General features: G+C 47.2%; 1 protein-coding gene across 1 annotated transcript in view; it reads right to left on the bottom strand.

Moving 5' to 3' along the window:
* Positions 1-18881, bottom strand: part of ABTB2 (ankyrin repeat and BTB domain containing 2) — a 209434-nt gene extending 190553 nt beyond the window's left edge. Inside the window, exon 1 of the mRNA XM_023185512.2 lies at positions 17900-18881. Coding sequence (XP_023041280.1) covers positions 17900-18782 — 883 coding nt within the window. The 5' untranslated portion in view covers positions 18783-18881. The remainder of the gene's footprint in view (positions 1-17899) is intronic.
* Positions 18882-19086: the final 205 nt, after the last annotated feature.

The following is a 19086-nucleotide window of genomic DNA, read 5'->3' as shown; positions in this document are numbered from 1 at the left end:
CCCGTCTCGGCCTCCCAAAGTGCTGGGATTACAGGCTTGAGCCACCGCGCCCGGCCGAGGTACTTTTTAAAACATCATTTCTCATCATGTTGACTAGGCTGGTCTCGAATGCCTGGCCACAAGTGATGCTCCGACCTAGGCCTCCCAAAGTGCTAGGATTACAGGTATGAGCCACCGCACCCAGTCCAGAATCAATTTTTAAAGTGCTTCAAGATGTTTCTGCAACCAGCCAGCTCCGGCAATGAGTGACAAAGGTGAAGAAGTATGTGGACTCAGGCTACAGGTTGCCACACCCCACCCCACAGCACATCCTTCTGAGGCCTGAGGGGCTGTGGGGACAATGAAGGCAACCACAGCACAGATGACAAACAAAGCAACTATTTGGCAAGAAAAGTCCGAGTTACCCATTAACTACGAGTGATCTGTCAGTGCCAGAGAAGTCTCACAAAAGACGATAGTGTGGTCCACAGGTGGGGGTGGCGGTGGGGGGGGCCTCAGTGGGGACCCAGTTACACCAATGGCAACACAATCATGCAATATCCTGGCCTTGTATCCTTCCTGTTTTCTCTTTGAGATTGGTGCCTCTCTGAGTAGAACCATCCCTGGAAAATAGGGATATCATCATTTCTTGGTGCCATTTGGATTCACCCAGTTTAAACTCCTCTCTTGTAACAATGGTGATGAAAATTACTGGATTCCCTACATATGGTTCCAAGTTATTTGGATTTCATCACTAGTGGCAGATTTAGCACATTCTGGATGCCGGCAAATGAGTGGCAATTGCATAAATACATGAGCACTTCACACCGCAAATTAATCCTATAGAAATAATCCAGCTCTGATTATACTGTTTGACTGGGTGGTGCTTGTTATACAGCTGGAACCAGCAGGAAGGCGGCAGGCTGGTCACCATGTGGGGTACCAAAATGACAACTGCACAGTCATGCTTTATGACAACTGCACAGTCATGATTTTTAGCCCCACTATCCTCCAAAAAAGACAGGAAGGAAGGGAAGAAGGAAGAATAAAAAGACCACATAGAGTCCATAATATGCAAGTTTAACTTAAGACACTCACTTTACACACTAAACCCCTTCTGGGTCATTTTTTCTGACTAGACAGATAATACATTCCCAAGGAGAAAATGTGAACAACACATGAAAAAAAAAAAGTACCAAATGCCATTGCTGGGAAGCAACAATGATGAAGATGGCAACAGTAGCTCATACCTGGTGGCTGCTACCTGCCATGTGCTGGGCTAAACGCTTTACTTAGCATCATCCCATTTAATTCGCACAACCAGCCTGCCAGGTAGTTTTAGTATAATCTCTATTTTGCAGATGAGAAAATTAAGGTATTGCAAAGTTAAATAATTAGCTACATGATCTAGCCAAGTGAGTGGTGGAGTCAAGGTGTGAACCCGGGACCCAGGTGTGACCAAATATCTTTTCAGAAGGATCCTTTCTACAGCTCAAGACAGGCCTCTCTTGGTCCTGCTCTTCTCAAAGATACTCCTCCCAAAGCCACCCTTGGCTAAGATTTCACTGAAGGCTCTGTTAGACTCAGTCCTCATGGCAAAGGATGCCAAAGGACCACAGGGCATGTGAAGCACTAAAAACTTTAACCTCAAGTTTCAAAGAGCCCCAGATCCCGGCAGTAGCTCTCCTGGTGGCAGCTTTCCAAGTAGATACCAATAGGCCAGCTTTAGGCAAACACCTCTGAAGAGAGCTCACCTCCCATGGTGGAAGAAACAGTCCCTGAATGAAAGCTCAGAAGAGCTCCTAGTTCAAACAAACAAACATCCTCTGATTTATGACAAGAAGCCAATCAACAAGCTCAGTAGAAAAGATGAGCCTTAGAGGAAAAACATAGAACCCAAGCCTAGGAAAAAAGCAGAACCCAAGCAACAGTACAGTGGCAGTGATGGCAGCAAGGGCACTCCCTGAAGCCCCTCCCATCATCTTGAAATCAGCAACAGCATCTACCTCTGCAGGATACTGTGTGGCTCAAAGAAGAAAATGCAGGTAAAACACTGTAACACATCTAAGTTCTTACTATGTGTTAAGCCTTATGCTAACTGTTTTATATACATTTTATTATTTTGTTTAAATAGTCACATCATCCCTGGGAGGTATTTTTTAAAACACCATTTCGCTGACAAGGAAACAACTTGAGAGGGGCTAAGTGACTTGCCCGAGGCCATGCAGCTTGGAAATCATAAAACCCAACCTTGTGTCAAGGGTCCAGAGGTTAGAGCCACAAGAATCAATGGCCTTAATCTCCGCTTCCATGAATCTTCTTGTTTCTGCAAACACAGGGCTTCTGAGAAGCTGGGGAATGGTTAAAATTTTTAGACCTGTGAAAACCCAGAAAGCTGGCCCCAAGTGACCCACCGCTGACCCACTCTAATGGCTATGTTATTGCACAGAACTGTCTGCGATGATGGAAATGTTCTATATCTGAATTGTCCAATATGGTAGCCACTAGCCACTTATGACGATGGAGCACAAGAAATGTGACTTGCATGACTGAGGAAATGTTTTTTTTTTTTAACCTTATTGAATTTTAATACATTTAAATATACACATGTGGCAAGTGGCCGCCGTACTGAACAGAGCAGCTCTGGGGCTCCTCTCACTACAGCTTGTCAGGTCTCCTGGGCACCACAAGATGAAAGTTCTACAAAAACCCATGACTTCCCAGGCCAGGCCTCAGTGTGAACAGAAAAATAAAATAAATTTTTCTTACTCCCAAGTAAATGCCATTGCTCTGATCTTGGAATGTTTTCAGCTGGAAGAGAGAAACGGCCATTTCCAAAACAAATAACCTCTCTCCATTATCCCCCCTTTTAAAGGAAAAAGATTAAACATGTAAAGCATTCCCCATTAAATTACTTAGGAAAGGTCACCACATTTTCTGGTGACAAATGCCTTTGGCTTATGATGACACAAGGACTCAAACATGGTAGAAAGGAAAAGCCAGAAGAGTAAACAAGAAGAGGTCCCATATTCTCCAAGGTATCATAAATCAAGGAAATAGACTCAAGGAGCTAACAGCTTCCAAACATTCTTCCTCTTGAGCTATTTTAAGCAACCAACACACACAACATTTCAGAGGCAATTTCATTCACACTAACAGAAGAGAAGCAATGTGCTTCATAGAGTATTATCTTTAAACACGCAGAGAAACAAACACCTACCCCACAGGTCTCAGGCCCAGCTGGCTGGCCACCCCACTGGGCGATGTTACTATTTTCAGGCCCCCAGTAGCTCGGTTGTTGAGACGCAGTGAGGGGTGCTTTGGCCTCGCTTCAATTCCTCTTGTCCTCTTGGGCCAACCCATTCATTTCTTTGCTCAGGAAATCACTGCATGTGCTTTGTCCCCACCGAGGCCACTCCTGAGGTCAGGAGGCCACAGGGCAAATGAGGACTTCAGAGCTCAAAGAGCCCGGCTGTGTCATTGACTAGCTATGTCACCTGAACTTCTCTGAGCCTCAGTTTTTTCAGCAGCAAAATGGGAATAAGAGTATATATGATGGTAAGAATCACATGATATAATACATGTGAAGCACACGGGCCAGGGCCTGGTGCTTTGTAAAAGTTTGACCCAGGGTAGGTCTGTGCTGGGTATCAGAGTTGAGAATTCAGTCTCTTGGCTTCTCTGGCTGGGGAGGAAACATGCAAGGTTGAAGAGTAGAGAATCAGGGGTAAGGCTGCCTGGATTTGATTACAGTCTCCACCACTTATCACCTGCATGACCGTGAGCAAGCTACCGAACCTCTCTGTGACTTTGTTTCCTCCTCTTAAAGATGGGAATCACAGTATTCACTTCATTTACCAGTGGGGTAAATAATATCATATGGTGTCACTCCCATTTCATTTATTTATTTATTCATTCATTCATTCATTTTTTGAGATGGAGTCTCACTCTGTCGCCCAGGCTGGAGGGCAGTAGTGCGATCTTAGCTCACTGCAACCTCTGCATCCTGGGTTCAAGTGATCCTGCTGCCTCAGCCTCCCGAGTAGCTGGGATTACAGGTGTGCGCCACCCCTCTGGGCTAATATGTTGCTCCCATTTCAGATCTAGCCATGCCCTTTTCACGTAAACCTAACAATTCAAGCTTCTCTTGAGTGTTCTTTGGTGATCCCTCTAGATGAGTGAGCCCAAGCCGCTGTGGCTGTGAAGTGAAGGAAAGTCACCATCCTAGGTGGGGCGAAAAGACATACTCCAGAACAAGGATCTTTTACCACTAATAATAGTTAATGTCTGCATCCTCACTACATACCAGGCTCTCCCAAGAATGCTACCCACATGGTCTGGGCCTCATGCCAGACCATTTATTTCAGAATATCTGGAGGTAGGGCCTTAAGACAGACAGACACACATACACTCACTTTTTTTCTTTTGAGGTGGAGTCTTGCTCTGTTGTTCAGGCTGGAGTACAGTGGTGTGATCTGCGCTTACTGCAACCTCCGCCTCCCAGGGTCAAGTAGTTCTCCTGTCTCAGCCTCCCAAGTAGCTGGGATTACAGGTGCCTGCCACCACACCTGCCTCATTTTTGCATTTTTAGTAGAGACAGGTTTCACCATGTTGGCCAAGCTGGTCTCAAACTACTGACCTCAGGTGATCTGCCCGCCTTGGCCTCCCAAAGTGTTGGGATTACAGGCTTGAGCCACCACACCTGGCAGCCACTTTTATTTTTAAGCTATCCAAGTAATACTAATGTGAATCTAGGATTGAAAATCACTGAAACAACAACCTTATGAGCTAGAAACTATGGCAACCCCATTTAACAGAAGAGGAAAACTGAGGGCAGAGACACCAGCTATCTAGCTGGCAATCAGACAGTGACAACTCCTTCACACCCCATCTCTTAGACCCCCTGTGCACCCTGTCCCTGTTGAGAAGCAGAAGTCAAAGCATGCAACAGGCACTTGGACACTCCCAAACCATTCAGACACCACTCCAGGCCCCATGCCTTCTCAAATCACCTAAGAGCGTTCTTTTTCTGGCTAAATTTCAGACCCAGACTTGACCTCCAGGAATCCAAAGCTGCCTGAAAAATGGAGTCTTGCTTTCCCAGAATTGAAGGACACAGACGCAAAGTCACAATGATCCACAGAACAATTGGACTAATTAAACAGGCCCCATTTTAATGACAGGAAACAACAGAGTTGATGATCTTTATTAAAGGCTGCTGGCTGCCTACAAAAAAGCTGGAAAGCAAAATTCAGGGGCTCTTATGGCCATCAGCCAAAGATTGTAAGACTGAAAATTAAATCTCTATTGTCTGAATCTCTATGCAGCCCTGCTATAATGAGCCCACCCTCTGGAAGGGCAAAGAAGGGCGATATTTCAATCCATCATATGACTAATGAACTTCAAGGTGGCCTGTCTCCCAGCCAACTTCCTGTTTTTTTATTTTTTGGAGACAGGGTCTCACTCTGTTGCCCAGGCTGGAGTGCAGTGGTGTGATACTGGCTTACTGCAGCCTCCGCCTCCTGGGCTTAAGCAATCCTCTCACCTCAGCCTCCCAAGTAGCCGGGACCACAGATGTGCGCCATTATACCTAGCTAGTTTTTGTATTTTTTTGTAGAAACGAGGCTTTACTGTGTTGCCTGGTCTGATCTCGAACTCCTGGACTCAAGCCATCCACCTGCCTCGGCCTCCCAAGGGGCTAGGATTACAGGTATGAGTCACTGTGCCCAGCCCAACCTATTTGATATCTGTATGTGACTTGAGACAGACAACTAAAACCACACTGGGATCTTTGCTGCAGTCCTGCTTCTTCCATACATAGCTTTCCCCACTTCAGTCAATGGTCACTCTCTCCTTCCAGTTGCTCAGACCATAGCAACTTGGTGTCACCGTTGATTCCTCTCTCATACCTCACACATCCAAGCTGCTGGCAAATGCCAGTGGCTGGTCCTGCTGCTGCCACACTTGATACTAAAGGCCATTTCCAATACAATAGAGAGAGTGACCTTGCGGAAATATAAATCAGATCAAGTCACTCTGCGCTTGAGTCCCTCCAATGCCTTTCAGCTTACTCAGAACTAAAAGTCAATGAATTATTACCCAATGGTCTACCCCACTAACCACCCCACCATTTCCTCTCCCAACCACATCTCCTGCTACACTCACCCCAGCCACATGCAAGGAGCTTCTCCTTGGTGCTCCTCAAACCCACCAGGAACGCTTGCTATTCCCTCTGCCTGGAGCTGCTTTCTCCAGCCAGGCTGGCCTCATGTAATTCCCCTCGCTCTGCCTCATTATCCACAGGGACTGCACCCTGCCCTCCTTCAGGCCCCTTTTATTCATGTGTTGCATCACCAGCTCCTGGAACAGTGCTCAGTGCACAGTCCTCAATAAATATTTGTTGGATGAACAAACGGATGTACCCCAAACAGAACTCCCGGCCTCTCCCCTACCCAGTCCTCAGACTCCCCACCCCCGCCATCATCATTTATCTCCTCAAAGAACAGTGTTTGTGGCGGTAGAAAACACTAGTTAGGATACTTTACAAGCACCCATTGGACAGGTGGGGGACATTGCGATGCCTTCTCTGAGGCAGCCCTACCCCTGAGGCCTTCTCACCTGCTACTGAATTGGGTCCCAGCATAGTCCTGGCCTGCTCAGCTGGTACTCAAGCTGATTAAGTCCAGAAGAACAGCTGCAAGCAACTTGCTTCCAAATTGTGTCCCCATGTACATCTTTAATTACTTGGCTACCGAGATGGGTTGAAGAAACAACCAGGTCCCTGGCTTTCACAAAAGCAACTCTTTTTTTCTTTTTTTTTTTTTGTTGCCGTATATTCTGCCTGTCCAGAAGGTTTCATCGATTTTCAACTTGGGATTTGAAGGGTGGATGGGCTGGTTGGGGAAGAGGGACAGGCAAGCCACCCCATTTCCCTAGCCTCTCATACTGACCTGCCCAAGCCCCGTTCAAGCTACGTGACTGTGAAGTAGATCAGGGTTCAGAGCCTATATACCTCGGAGCATGGAGCTCCATGTCTCGGCCTTCAGCATTCCTGGCAGCCTGTCATCCTCAGTTACTCTCATTTTCCCTCCTCTTTGAAACACCGGCCCTGCCAACGGCAACAAACAGCATTTAAAAATATCCTGCTGGATTATATAGCTCTGCCTTCGAAATTCCTCACAATGCCTGTCTCTGTCCCACATCGTATAAAGAAGGGTGTAGCATACTTAATTTTTTTTTTTCTAGCTGCTCCCCTGCTATAAATACCCAAGTCTGGGTAGGCGGGCTTCAAGCACAGGCTGTATGAAGTCACCTCGGAGCTGGATCTCACCACAGTGCCGGCCTGCCAGGGCCTGGACGCAGCTGTCAAGCACTGAAGCATGAGGCCGGTCAAAAGCATGTAGCACTCATTTTCTGGGGAAAGGGGCATAGGAAAACCCCCAAGTACAGTAATCGCAGTTAATCTTAATATTAAAAAGACAGTGTCCAGCCCTATTACCAAGCCAGGTCTTCAAAGGGCTCGTCCAGCATCATTCTGGGCTGTTTCTTTCCCAAGGATACTAATTCCTGGGCTTGACCTTAGGAAAATGACTGCACAGTGTCCATGTGGGATCTAGAAACATTATCAGAGACAGAAAGGCCCTTGGGGAATCGAGTCCGACCTCTCCACACCACAGATAAGGAAACAGAGATCCAAGAGATGGAAGGATTCACGCCAGGTCACAGACAGGCTAAGCTCTACCCCAGAATTTTCTGGATCCAAATCCTCACATCTCTATACTGGATTGTTCCGGATGCTTGTGCATGTACACCCGCTTGGTATGTGAGCCTCAGGCTTGTGTTTATTAATAGCTCTCCTCACAGCAAATACTAATTTTCATATTTTTTAAGGTACAGACTAAAAAATGTTGTAAAGGTTTCAATAAAAGCTTGGCTTCAACTGTAGGGAGGGTTTTCATGCACTGAGAGGCCCATTTCAAACTCTTTGAGGTCCAGTTTAATGTCTTGTCAACTCTAACCTTATATGTCCAGACTTCCAAGTTTAGTTTTCCTGTTTAATTTTTCCATCATGGGCCTGACTCTCCTCAGCTTACTTTTAGAAAGCAAACCATGGGCCGGGCACGGTGGCTCACACCTGTAATCCCAGCACTTTGGGAGGCCAAGGTGGATAGATCACTTGAGGTCAGGAGTTCGAGACCAGCCTGGCCAACATGGTAAAACCCTGTCTCTACTGAAAATGTGAAAATTAGCCAGGTGTGGTGGCACCTGCCTGTAATCTCAGCTAATTGAGAGGCTGAGGCAGGAGAATTGCTTGAACCTGGGAGGTGGAGGCTGCAGTGAGCTGAGATCACACCACTGCACTCCAACCTGGGTGACAGAGTGAGACTTCGTGTCAAATAAGAAAAAAAAAAAAAAGGAAAGAAAGAGAACTATGGGCCTCAAGTCACTACAAATGACTGTGTATGTATTTTTGCAATATGTTCATGAAGTTTATCTTTGTCAAGTGACAAGAAAATTCCTTCCCTTCATAACACTGGAGTCACGAAAAAGACCAACACCTGAGTTATTAGCTAAGCCACTGATGACCTATCACATTTTATTATTGTCAGCAGAATTCAGCTGCACCTTAGGGACTCCAATTCAGATGACAATTAGCTATAAGGTGGTTCCACAATATTAAGCACTTAATATGCTTGAAATCTTTATTATTAATGCTCTGGAAACACATTAAGAATTAAAATGTCAGCATCTCTGAGAATTGAGCTTTCATTGTCCAAAATAATAAACCCTAAACTGGAAGTTGAATATTGTATATATCAGTCAGACTTAAAACCAAAAAAAAAAAAAATTCTGGGACCATCTTCTCTCACCCTGTTTTATGCTGCTCTCTCCTTCCACAATTAAGAATCCTGCTTTGGCAAGAGTCAATCCAATGGCCTCATTTAACACATTTGCCAGTCTTGACCTTCATTCTGTACTGGGATTGCTTCGGACTGAAGTGCTACGTTCACGGCCATGGAAGAAATGCAAAGTCAGAGCCAAATTCAACAAGAAAAGAAGGGTTGATAGAAGCCTTGTTCTTCTCCCCTCTCAACCCAAGTTTGCTCGGTTAAAGTCTTTTAATGTTTTTACTGCTAGGACAGCAGACGGGTGCATTTTTGAGGTCAAGCTTTCAATCACCAAGAGGAGTAATTGGAGGTCTGAGGCCATGGTTAAGATGAGCTAGGGAGAAGACACACTCAATTTCTGAATTATGAAAATAAGTTTTGGAAAACTCTCGTCCTGTACTCTGGCAGGCTTCTTAACATCTGGATAAAAGATGTGGGAAAGCTTTCCTTTTTCCTGTGTTATCTCCACTGTTCCTGCTTGTCATGTATCTGAACCTTCCACCCAAACAGGAGAACTTGCTGTTCTCCAACACATACGTGTTGACTTCCAGGTCTTTGCTTACACTGTTCCCTCTGCCTGGAAGCCTCTGGGGGCTCTGCATCCCTTTCCGCCTCCGCAGTTGCAGCTCTACCTGCCCAAATCACTGGCACACCTGCCACGTCCTCCACAAAGAAACCCTGACTTCCTTCCATACAGCCAGCCAGGAGTCATCTCTTCCATTTAAGCTTTCTAATCACCAGAGAACCTTTAAGGTCCTCAGCTATGGGACGGAAGTTATATCTACCTTCCAGAGGGGCTGGGAGGATTAAATGAAACAGCTCCTGAAAAGCACCCACGATGGGGAACCAGCAATGTAGACTAGACAGTGGAGTCTATTGCCATTGCTCCCCTCCTTTGTTTGAAGGCAGTGATTACAAACTTCTTTGTAACTACCTGTACATATGCTTTGCTTTCCCTACTAGATTCTGAACACTTCTAAACTCTAAACAGGCAAGATTCTTGTCCCCTGCTAATCTGTCTCCACTGCCTTGGATGTAGCTGGCACTCAGTGAGCAGCTGATTAATAATGCCGGCGTGGCATTCCTCGGGAGTACTTGGGCTGTGTTCCTTATGTCGCTCCTCCCAATCCTGCATGCAGCTCCAAGTACACAACCAAAGCTGCAAAACCACTTAGGCCTTTTTTAAAACAAGCAAGAAGACCACAAAGTGTGTTTACATGGCAGGCTAGCAAAACAGAAAACACCTGCTATGATCTGTGGCTGAGGATTTGGCGGCTGCCACAAGCAGGGTTCAATATCCACAGCAGAATTTCTCTCTGGGGGCCTGGAGCTTTGAATGTGCACTGTCGCTGTCATCCTGGCAGAGGTGGGCCTGAGCTCAGAGGCAGAGATCTAATCTCTTTGCCCACTGCCAGACCACTTGTTTTTGGGGGCCACTGAGCTATAACTGAGCAAGGTGCAAGGGTGCTTTTTCCAGATTCCGTAACTTCCTCCTACCTCCACAAACAAACTGTTAGCCACCAAGGAAAGCCTTGTGAGTAATACCCGTCTCCCTGAGATTTGGGTCATGACCCTCCTTGCACTAGAGACTTTGGCAAAAATGAACACAATTACTGCATCCAACACAAGTTTGTTAAAAACAATTAGAATATTTTATGTGTCAGGCATAACACAAAGTTCCTCACAGAGACTACTATGAAATCCTCACAACCATCCTATGAGTTGGGTACTATTTTCAGTCCTATCTTATAGAGCGGTGTTTCACAGCAAGGGTGAATTTGCTCCCCAGGGAACATCTGGAAAAGTCTGGAGACATTTTTGATGGCCTCAACTGGTGGTGGCTATGAAGCATCCTACAATGCCCAAGAGAGCCCCATGACAAAACATGATCCAGTCCAAAATGTCAATAGTGCCCTGTGATCAAGGAAGAAACTAAGGCACGGAAGTGAAACAACTTGCCCAGGGTCACACAGCTCCCAAGTGAGGTTATGAGGAATTACAGCCAGGCAGCTCCACCCCGTGCTGGCTCTCACCAGCAAGCCTGGCTGCATCTCTCACATCCTAGGGCACTGAGTATGCACAAGGCACAACCGCATGTGTATAAGCCTCTCATTTTACAGTAGAGGAAATAGAAACTTAGTGTGACTTGCTTGAAGGCCTAGGTCAGTAAGAGGCAAATCAATTTGGGACTCAATTCAGACACCAAAGCCTGGGCCCTTCAGCTCTTTGCTACATCGCTGACTCATTCTCTCCCTGTGCTTTAAACACTGAGATGGAGTCAGCAGCTGGACACCATGGGGGACTTGGAGGAAATCAAAGCCCCCTTCATAAAGGCTCTTCTGCCAACTCCAGGACAGGTGCACCAAGCTCCCCGAGACCAGTGACCTAGACTCAAATCCCTCTTGGTGCCTTCCCTCCTTCATGTATTCACCTTTGCTGAGCTGACTCACCCCTCCTTTAGAAGAGGGTCACAGTGGACTCTGCAGCTTCTCTATTCAGCTGAGCTCATTGGTCACCAGCAGGTGACACTTATAAAGTCAGCAGAGATCTCTGTGCCCCCTTCTTCTACCCCCAGGAGCAGCAATAACGGCTCTGTAAAATCAATGGCACCTTTAGGGTGGGGAGAGCCAGCAAGCAGCATTTAAACAGAGTAACAGCATCCTTTGGAGGAAGATTCACCCCTGTGTGTCAGTGCCTGCTCTTTCACTGTGGTCACGAACACTCACTGGCCTAACAAATGTAAAGTGTCTGGACACCACAGGCCATTAACAAACAAGACCTATAACAAGTGTTGTTCTTGCTATGAGTTTGACTCTAGCTGCCATTTGAAGGGGGCCAAGTACTGACCTGTATTTGCTACCTTGGATTCTGTAATTCTTTATAGGAAAAGCACAGACTTGGGGCTTGAGCAAAATGGGACTTAGTCATTATTGAGCTTAGTTATTATTGAGCTGTGAATTCTGGACTCACAGAGACCTCTCAGTGAAAGGACACACATTCACAGGATTCTTATGGGGACCTAGAAAGCTCACAGACGAGAATAAGCTTGAGGTGTTGCAGAAAAGTCAGACCTATTACTACAGCTGCAGAAGAGTAGAAACAGAGGCAAAGCATCTACCCACTGTCCTGTCGGACAAAGGATGAATACTGGTGGTGAGGTGGGATGAGGACAAAGCCGAGGATGTGCAACAAAGTGTCTCTGGTTTGTTTCAGAACTTCCCATTCTTGGGATGCCAACCCAGGAATGTCTTGGCAATTGATTACCTTGGTTCAGTCCTCAGACTGGAGGCAGATGGAGTGGGACACAGATGTAAACTCTTCCAAGCAACAGTCATCAACATAAAGTGTCCTCTGGGGCAGCTCTGTTGGCAAGGGGGCGATTGGTATTTCCATTCTTAAGGAAACCTTCAACTCAATCCTGTTGACTTATCTGAAGCCTGCTCTACCAGATGTCTGTTGTGAAGCCCTTCCTCTTTGGGTATCATACAATGAAGACATTCTCCTAACCTGAAAACTCCCCCAACTCACATCTTGCACATCAAAGCCAGACTTGGGAACCCTGTTAGAAATCAGGGTACCCAAAGGTTGAACGTAGCCCCAAAATGCTGACTCTGTGCATTAAGAACAACTTGGAAATTTTCTGCCTTGGTAGAAATGGGGGACAGTTCTTCTGATGTGTCAAAGGAATTCAAGTACAAATTTTAAACCTGTATGGCAGGATCTATCCTTTGCCTAGCATTTATAGAGCACATATTGTAGACACTGTGAGAGGTACAGGGAAGACAACAATGCCTATGAGTCCACAGTTGGATGGGAGAGACACACATAAAAAGGAAATGATTTAAGAATATGCCCTCGGTGTTAAGGAAACATCACAAAGGGGTGACTCTTCCAGTTCGGGGAGGCAGGTAGAGCTTTCAGAAGGAGCAAGTGGAACAACTCTACCTTGTTGCTCTTACTACTTAAGGCCAGGGTTGCCCTTCTCAGGCATGCAAGAAAAAAAAAAAAATTTCGTTTCCAAAGGTTGCTCTGTTTCAGTTTTACCAATTCTCTTGGCTTTAATAAAATGGTTAAAGAGATGGGAAGCTACCCACATCCTTCAGACTACCCAGGTGTGGAAAGTGATTAAACAACACGTAAGAAGCCCAATCAACCCTTGCTGCTTCAGCTGATTCTCTCAGTAGACATTCATCCTAAATCTCATCGCCAAATAAATCCTACAGCCAGAAGAGGTTTTATCCCTGCTCTACAGGCAGCCCTTTTCTTTCTCAGCTCTAAGTGAGATGTTGAGACTTCTCTCAGCTGGTGAATAACTGAATCATTCAGAAAAGTCCTCAGTCACTATTTTTGGCCTAAAGGTCCTTAGCAGTATTGATATTACTGGCGATCACTAATAAACCTTCAGAGAAGCATTCCTTGACTGTTATTTAAATTAGCCCCATCACACCATCCCATTACCCTGCCCTTTAAAAAAAAATATTATAAACAACATTCACTACCAAGAGAAAATCCTTACTTATTCACTTTTTCTCATTTCCTCCACTGGATTATAAACTTCATGAGAGGAGGGCTTTTCTTCTTGCTCATCACTTAGTCCACAGCACTTTTAACAGTGGTGGGTACAGGGTCAGTGCTCAATAATTGTTGAATGAATTTACTATTTATTGAACATTTATTATGTGCTAAGATCTTTAAATCTATTGTCTCATTTAATTCTCATACCAACCATATAAGCTAGATGCTCTTACTAGTTCCCATTATGCAGATGACAAAATTGAAGGTTAGAATGGTTAAGAAAATTGCACCAGGCCACTCATGTGAATGGCAAAGGTATGTATGGCCAGGCCTGATGGGTCATGCCTGTAATCCCAGCACTCTGGGAGTCTGAAGCGGGAGAATTGCTTGAGCCCGGGAGTTTAAGGCCAGCCTGGGCAACATAACAAGACCCCATCTCTACAAAAATAAAATTTTTAAAATTAGCTGGGTGTGGTGGCATGTGCCTATAGTCCCAGCTACTTGGGAGGCTGAGGCAGGAGGATCCCTTAGAACCCAGGAGTTCAAGGTTGCAGTGAACTATGATTGTACCACTGGCACTCCAGCCAGGGCGACACAGCCAGACCCTGTCTCAAAATAAATACACAAATAACAAAATAAAATAAAATAAATGGCAAAGGTAGGCTTCAAACCCTCGTGGTGAATCCAAAGTCTTGTGCATGTTACCACTAGGAGAGAGCAATCCTTTTGTGCACCCTGGATAATTCTTTGGAGCAAGGATATTCTCACCAATATCCTATCACTTAATCAAGAATCTAGAAATTGAGGAGGATTTTCTAAAACGCCACACTCACAAAAGCTTAGTAAGAAAAATGACCAAGAAGAAACCTAGTAGTGATGCTCAGCATCAAACTCACATATGGGGAGTGATGGGGGAGGGGAGGGAGAGAGCGGAGAGAGGAGAGTAGGGAGGGAGACATGTGGACGCAAAAAGTTTCTATTTTCTGCAAACTCCCTGTTCATAAATACTACTCTATTAAATTGGTTTCTCTACCTCCCGTAAGGAAGTCATGAAGATATCATCATTTAATGGCATTGCCATGGGATTGGGGACATCAATACCAAATGAGCAACAATATATAACTCCTGCTGCTCTACAGAGCTGGGATCATGTTTTATAAACACTGCAGAACTTTTATTACCCATCTTGTGCTGAGCAAAACCATATTTGTCCTGCATTCTGAGTAATGGACAGGAATAGATGGATTAGGGCCCTTAAATTCTTGGTTGGAAGACATTAAGTTTAAAAGCCCTATATAGCTGAGTCAAATGCATGTGCCCATGCTGTATAATTAGCAGGCATAACAACAATAAATATATAATTTAAAGGGAAGACCAGCAGGACAAGAATTCTAACCAGCACTCTCCCTCCCATACGCAGTCATTCCCCAGTTGGTCTTCAGCTGTGTAAACTGTAACCTTGCTGGCCTTGGGGTAATTTTAATATAACAAAGGTTTGGACCACTCCATTTTGTTCCTAAGCAGTTTATGCTTCCCTCTGAAGCCAGCTTTCAGGCATAAGTAATTCATTGCCCCTCTACTAAACATTCATTTTACTTTGTCTAAAGGGACTTAATAAATCAGCCTGGTTATTGTTTAATGTGGCCACCCCCCGGTTTTCATGTATAAAAAATGAGCATCCAGTTGCTGAGTGGAAGTGAATGGTCACCTCGCCTGCAAGAGAGTTCCCTGGAGACCCAAGAATGTACAGAGGGAGACACTTTGGCTCTGAGCATCCAGGGAGCTTTGTTGTCTGCCACAGAGAATCCTGCTGTCTTGACTACCAAGGATTAAGGAGGATTGTTTGGAAAGGGGAGGGGGCAAGGAGAAGGTTAAAACATGGGGTCGTGGCTGCGTGGGGTGGCTCACGCCTGTAATCCCAACATTTTGAGAGGCCGAGGCAGGAGGACTGCTTGAGCCCAGGAGTTTGAAACCAGCCCGGGCAACATAGCGAAACCCTGTTTCTATAAAAACAAAAGGCGGGGGGCGGGTGGCGGCGGTGGTCAAAAGACCAACTTATAAAGGAAATCCCAAGGAATGCTGACCCTAGATAAGGAATAGTTCTTTTACTGGAAACCCTTTAGCAGAATACATCTGTTTTCTAGCAGCTTCAGGCCACTTCGCATCTTCAGGGTGTCCTGGGCAGGGAACTGGTCTTCCTTACTTCAATTTGCAGTTAGAAAAGCTAGGAGAAGCTTCTCAATGTGCTAGGCACCTGTTCTGCATGAAAGATATGTTTTTTGTTTTGCATCTACGGTTCCACCCTTATTCTTGTTTGGCTTATAGGGTTAGGTCTTCAGTCTTTTCTCCTACGAGCCTTTACTTCTTTGAGTTCAGTTTGGGCCTCCCCTCAGCCAAAAGTACTGAGCTCTTTCCCTCAGTTATGACCACTAGATGGAAATCCCCTGGCCCTCCACTTCCTGCCCTGGAGCTGCTGTTCCCAGTGTTGATGCCACAAACCTGGAGGGTGAGGCACAACAAGCAGCTGTGACATCATCAACTGAGATTCGGGACTGACCTTAGCTCTGACCTAAGAGGAAGAAAATTAAGAAGCAGATGCTCTTCAATTCCCAGCATCTCCTTTGGCAGTGTTAGAATTTAAAAGCAAAACCAATAATGTCAAAGTAAGCCATGCTTGGTACAGAGTATCTTCAAAATGGGCCTAACATGTCAACTGTTCTCCTTGAAAACTGGACCAATCAAAAACAAAGCATAAGATCTGAGAACTACAGTTCAGTAGGAAAAACAAACAACAAGAACAATAACAGCAAACCCCCAGAAAAACAAAGCTGTTTTTTCTTTTTTTTTGAGACGGAGTCTCGCTCTGTCGCCCGGGCTGGAGTGCAGTGGCCGGGTATCAGCTCACTGCAAGCTCTGCCTCCCGGGTTTACCCCATTCTCCTGCCTCAGCCTCCGGAGTAGCTGGGACTACAGGCGCCAGCCACCTCGCCTGGCTAGCTTTTTGTATTTTTTAGTAGAGACGGGGTTTCACCGTGTTAGCCAGGATGGTCTCGAACTCCTGACCTCGTGATCCAACCGTGTCGGCCTCCCAAAGTGCTGGGATTACAGGCTTGAGCCACCGCGCCCGGCCCAAAGCTGCTTTTTCTCCACCAGCGGCTAAAACCTTAAAGGGGCCTACCTGGATTCAAATTCCAGTTTTGCCATTTAACATCTATGTAATGTTGGGCAGATCACATAACTGCTGGGAACCTTGGTTTCCTTATCCGTAAAATGGGCATAATACTATACAGTAAGTACCTACCTAATAGGCTTGCTAGGAGTACTTGAGTTAAATATAAAGTGCTAAGAACAATGATGACACATTAAGTGTTATTTTACATTTTAGCTATTATGATTATGTTAAACCACGTTTTGACTTCTTTTATCCCTCTCCAGTCCCCATCTGACCTCTTCCACTGCCTGCTTATTTGCCACTGAAAGCTGCCCCCTCAAATGGCCTTCCAATCAGATTATAAGACTGTTTAACCATAATACCATTCTGAATAGTTTATGGTGCTGATTCCTGAAACTGAAGTATTGTAGGTAGTTTGGAGTTGAATGCAATGTCACACCCCCTAACTTGTCAGGGAAAAGGTCAAGTGCTTTGCTTCCATCCTTTGCACTAAATCCATGCCATCTTCAGAGAAGTGCAACCACCCAATGGTTCCTTTCCCAGACTTGACCCCAAGTCGTTACCTATCCCTCCATCTCTTCCCCTTGATGGGCCATCACTCTTTTCAGGAAAGAACATTTAATACAATGCAAGGTTTTAAGCAATGGCTCACTTGGTTGGTGATAGCTTGGAAAATCAGGTCCCAGGAGACAATCTGTACTTTTCCGGGAAGGGGAATCGGGGGTCCCCAGGTTTCATCATTCCTGGGCACACATAGTTAAGAGCGCGCCACTACCCCTCTATTCAAGAGAGCGCCTGACAGCATCCTTCAGCCCAGCAAAGCACAAGGCGCAGCACCAGATCTTGGGCTTCCCACTCCCCTCCTCTCATCACACTCATCCAAGGCTCAGGTCTTTAAGCTGGGACCCTTTGGCTGCTGCTATTGAGCTGGGTAAAACTAGGGGGCAGAATCAGTCAATCTGCCCAGCTGTTGGGAAAAGACAGCAACTAGAGATCTAGTCAAGCACGGCGAAGAGCCACGGGGCAGTAAGTTTCACTTCAAGAGAGGTTCAGGAATGGCTTGGTCAAGAGATTCAATCTCACCCAATCAATGAACAGCCCGCAGATAGTAACAGTGCCACGCAGCACAGGATGGAGATCATTCACGAGTTTACCCTCCAAAAGTCAGTTACCCTTAGAACAATCTCTGACAAGTGCCATTTAATGAACCCTATCCTCAGACCCAACGCTTTCTCCCAAAGTACTGGCACAGCCACCAGCTTTGTCTCAGGAAATTCACTCCCCCAGTAGCCCAGGGCGGGATTTCTTGCCTACCCAGTCTGCCAGTCCGAGGCCTGCGCGCTTACCATTGGCGTTCTTGCCGCAGATGAGATGCTCATAGGGCTGCAAGACGCCCCAGAGCTCGGCGTCGTTGTTGATGACCATCTCCAGGGCTTCAGCAGACACCTCCCCGCCTCCGGCCCCTACGCCATCAGAGCTCTGGCTGGCCATCACCCTGGCTCGGATCTCCTCCACCAGGTTCTCCATACAGGCGGTGAGCGAGATGGCCGCGTACTCATGGATGCGCACGGAGATTCGGGTGTCCACCATCCAGCGGAAAAAGCGGCCCACTGAGAAGGTGAGGCCGCAGCGCGCGGACTTGCCCCGGCGCAGCCCGTCTCCGGCGCTCATGCTGTACAGGGACAGCGCCTTGACGGCTGCCAGCGCGCAGCTCTCCGCCAGAGCCCAGCTGTGCACCAGGCGCACCGCGCTCTGCACCTCAAAGCGGGTGCACTTGGCGTGCAGCACGCTCAGGCGCTGCGCCTCGCGGGCCACGCGGATCAGAGCCCTACGGAGCAGCCCGGCCAGGCGCCTCACCGCCTCGGCGGAGAACTGGGGCAGCCGCCGACCGCCCGCGCCTTTGCGGAGCACCCGGGCCACGTCTCCCTCGGTCCAGGGGAACTCCTCCAGCTCGGGGAGCCGCGGGCAGCGCGAGAAGAGGTCGGCCACTTCGGGGTCCTCGGGCAGCACCGTGTTCACCGTGTCCCAGCTGTTGTGGCGGCTGTTCATGGAGCCGGAGTAGCACCACCAGGCCGCCCCGCGGTGCTGCTGCGCCGAAGAGTTGAGCGCCTGCGAGTTGGACTTGGAGGACGAGAGGCTGAGCGAGCGGCACGAGTCCCCGGCCCCATACCCGGAGTCCAAGGTCAAGTCCTCCAGCGTCTTCAGAGTCGAGCTGTACGTCCCGGCCATGGGGAGCCTGCCGCGGGCGGCGTCGCCGAGCGAGGGGCGCTCACAACTCCATGCCTTCTTCCCCAAGTGGGCAGAAACAAGCTCTAGGCTCTCCGAGCCACCCTCTTTCCTCTCTGTGCCGCGGGGCTCGGCGGCCGCATTGCCCGCCCAGAGGCCGCGGGAAGGTGGGCGAGATCCGTGGCCAGCCGGAGCCCCACGCTCCCGGCGTCCCGACTCGAAGCTGTCACTGGAAAGATCCTCGCCGCTCCCCCTCGGCACTCCCCCTTGTCCACCTCTAATTCCCACAAGCGGAGCGTCAGTCCTC

This window comes from Piliocolobus tephrosceles, chromosome 13 (genome assembly GCF_002776525.5).
Source record: "Piliocolobus tephrosceles isolate RC106 chromosome 13, ASM277652v3, whole genome shotgun sequence".
NCBI lineage: Eukaryota > Metazoa > Chordata > Mammalia > Primates > Cercopithecidae > Piliocolobus > Piliocolobus tephrosceles.
This window is presented reverse-complemented; position numbering and strand designations above follow the sequence as displayed.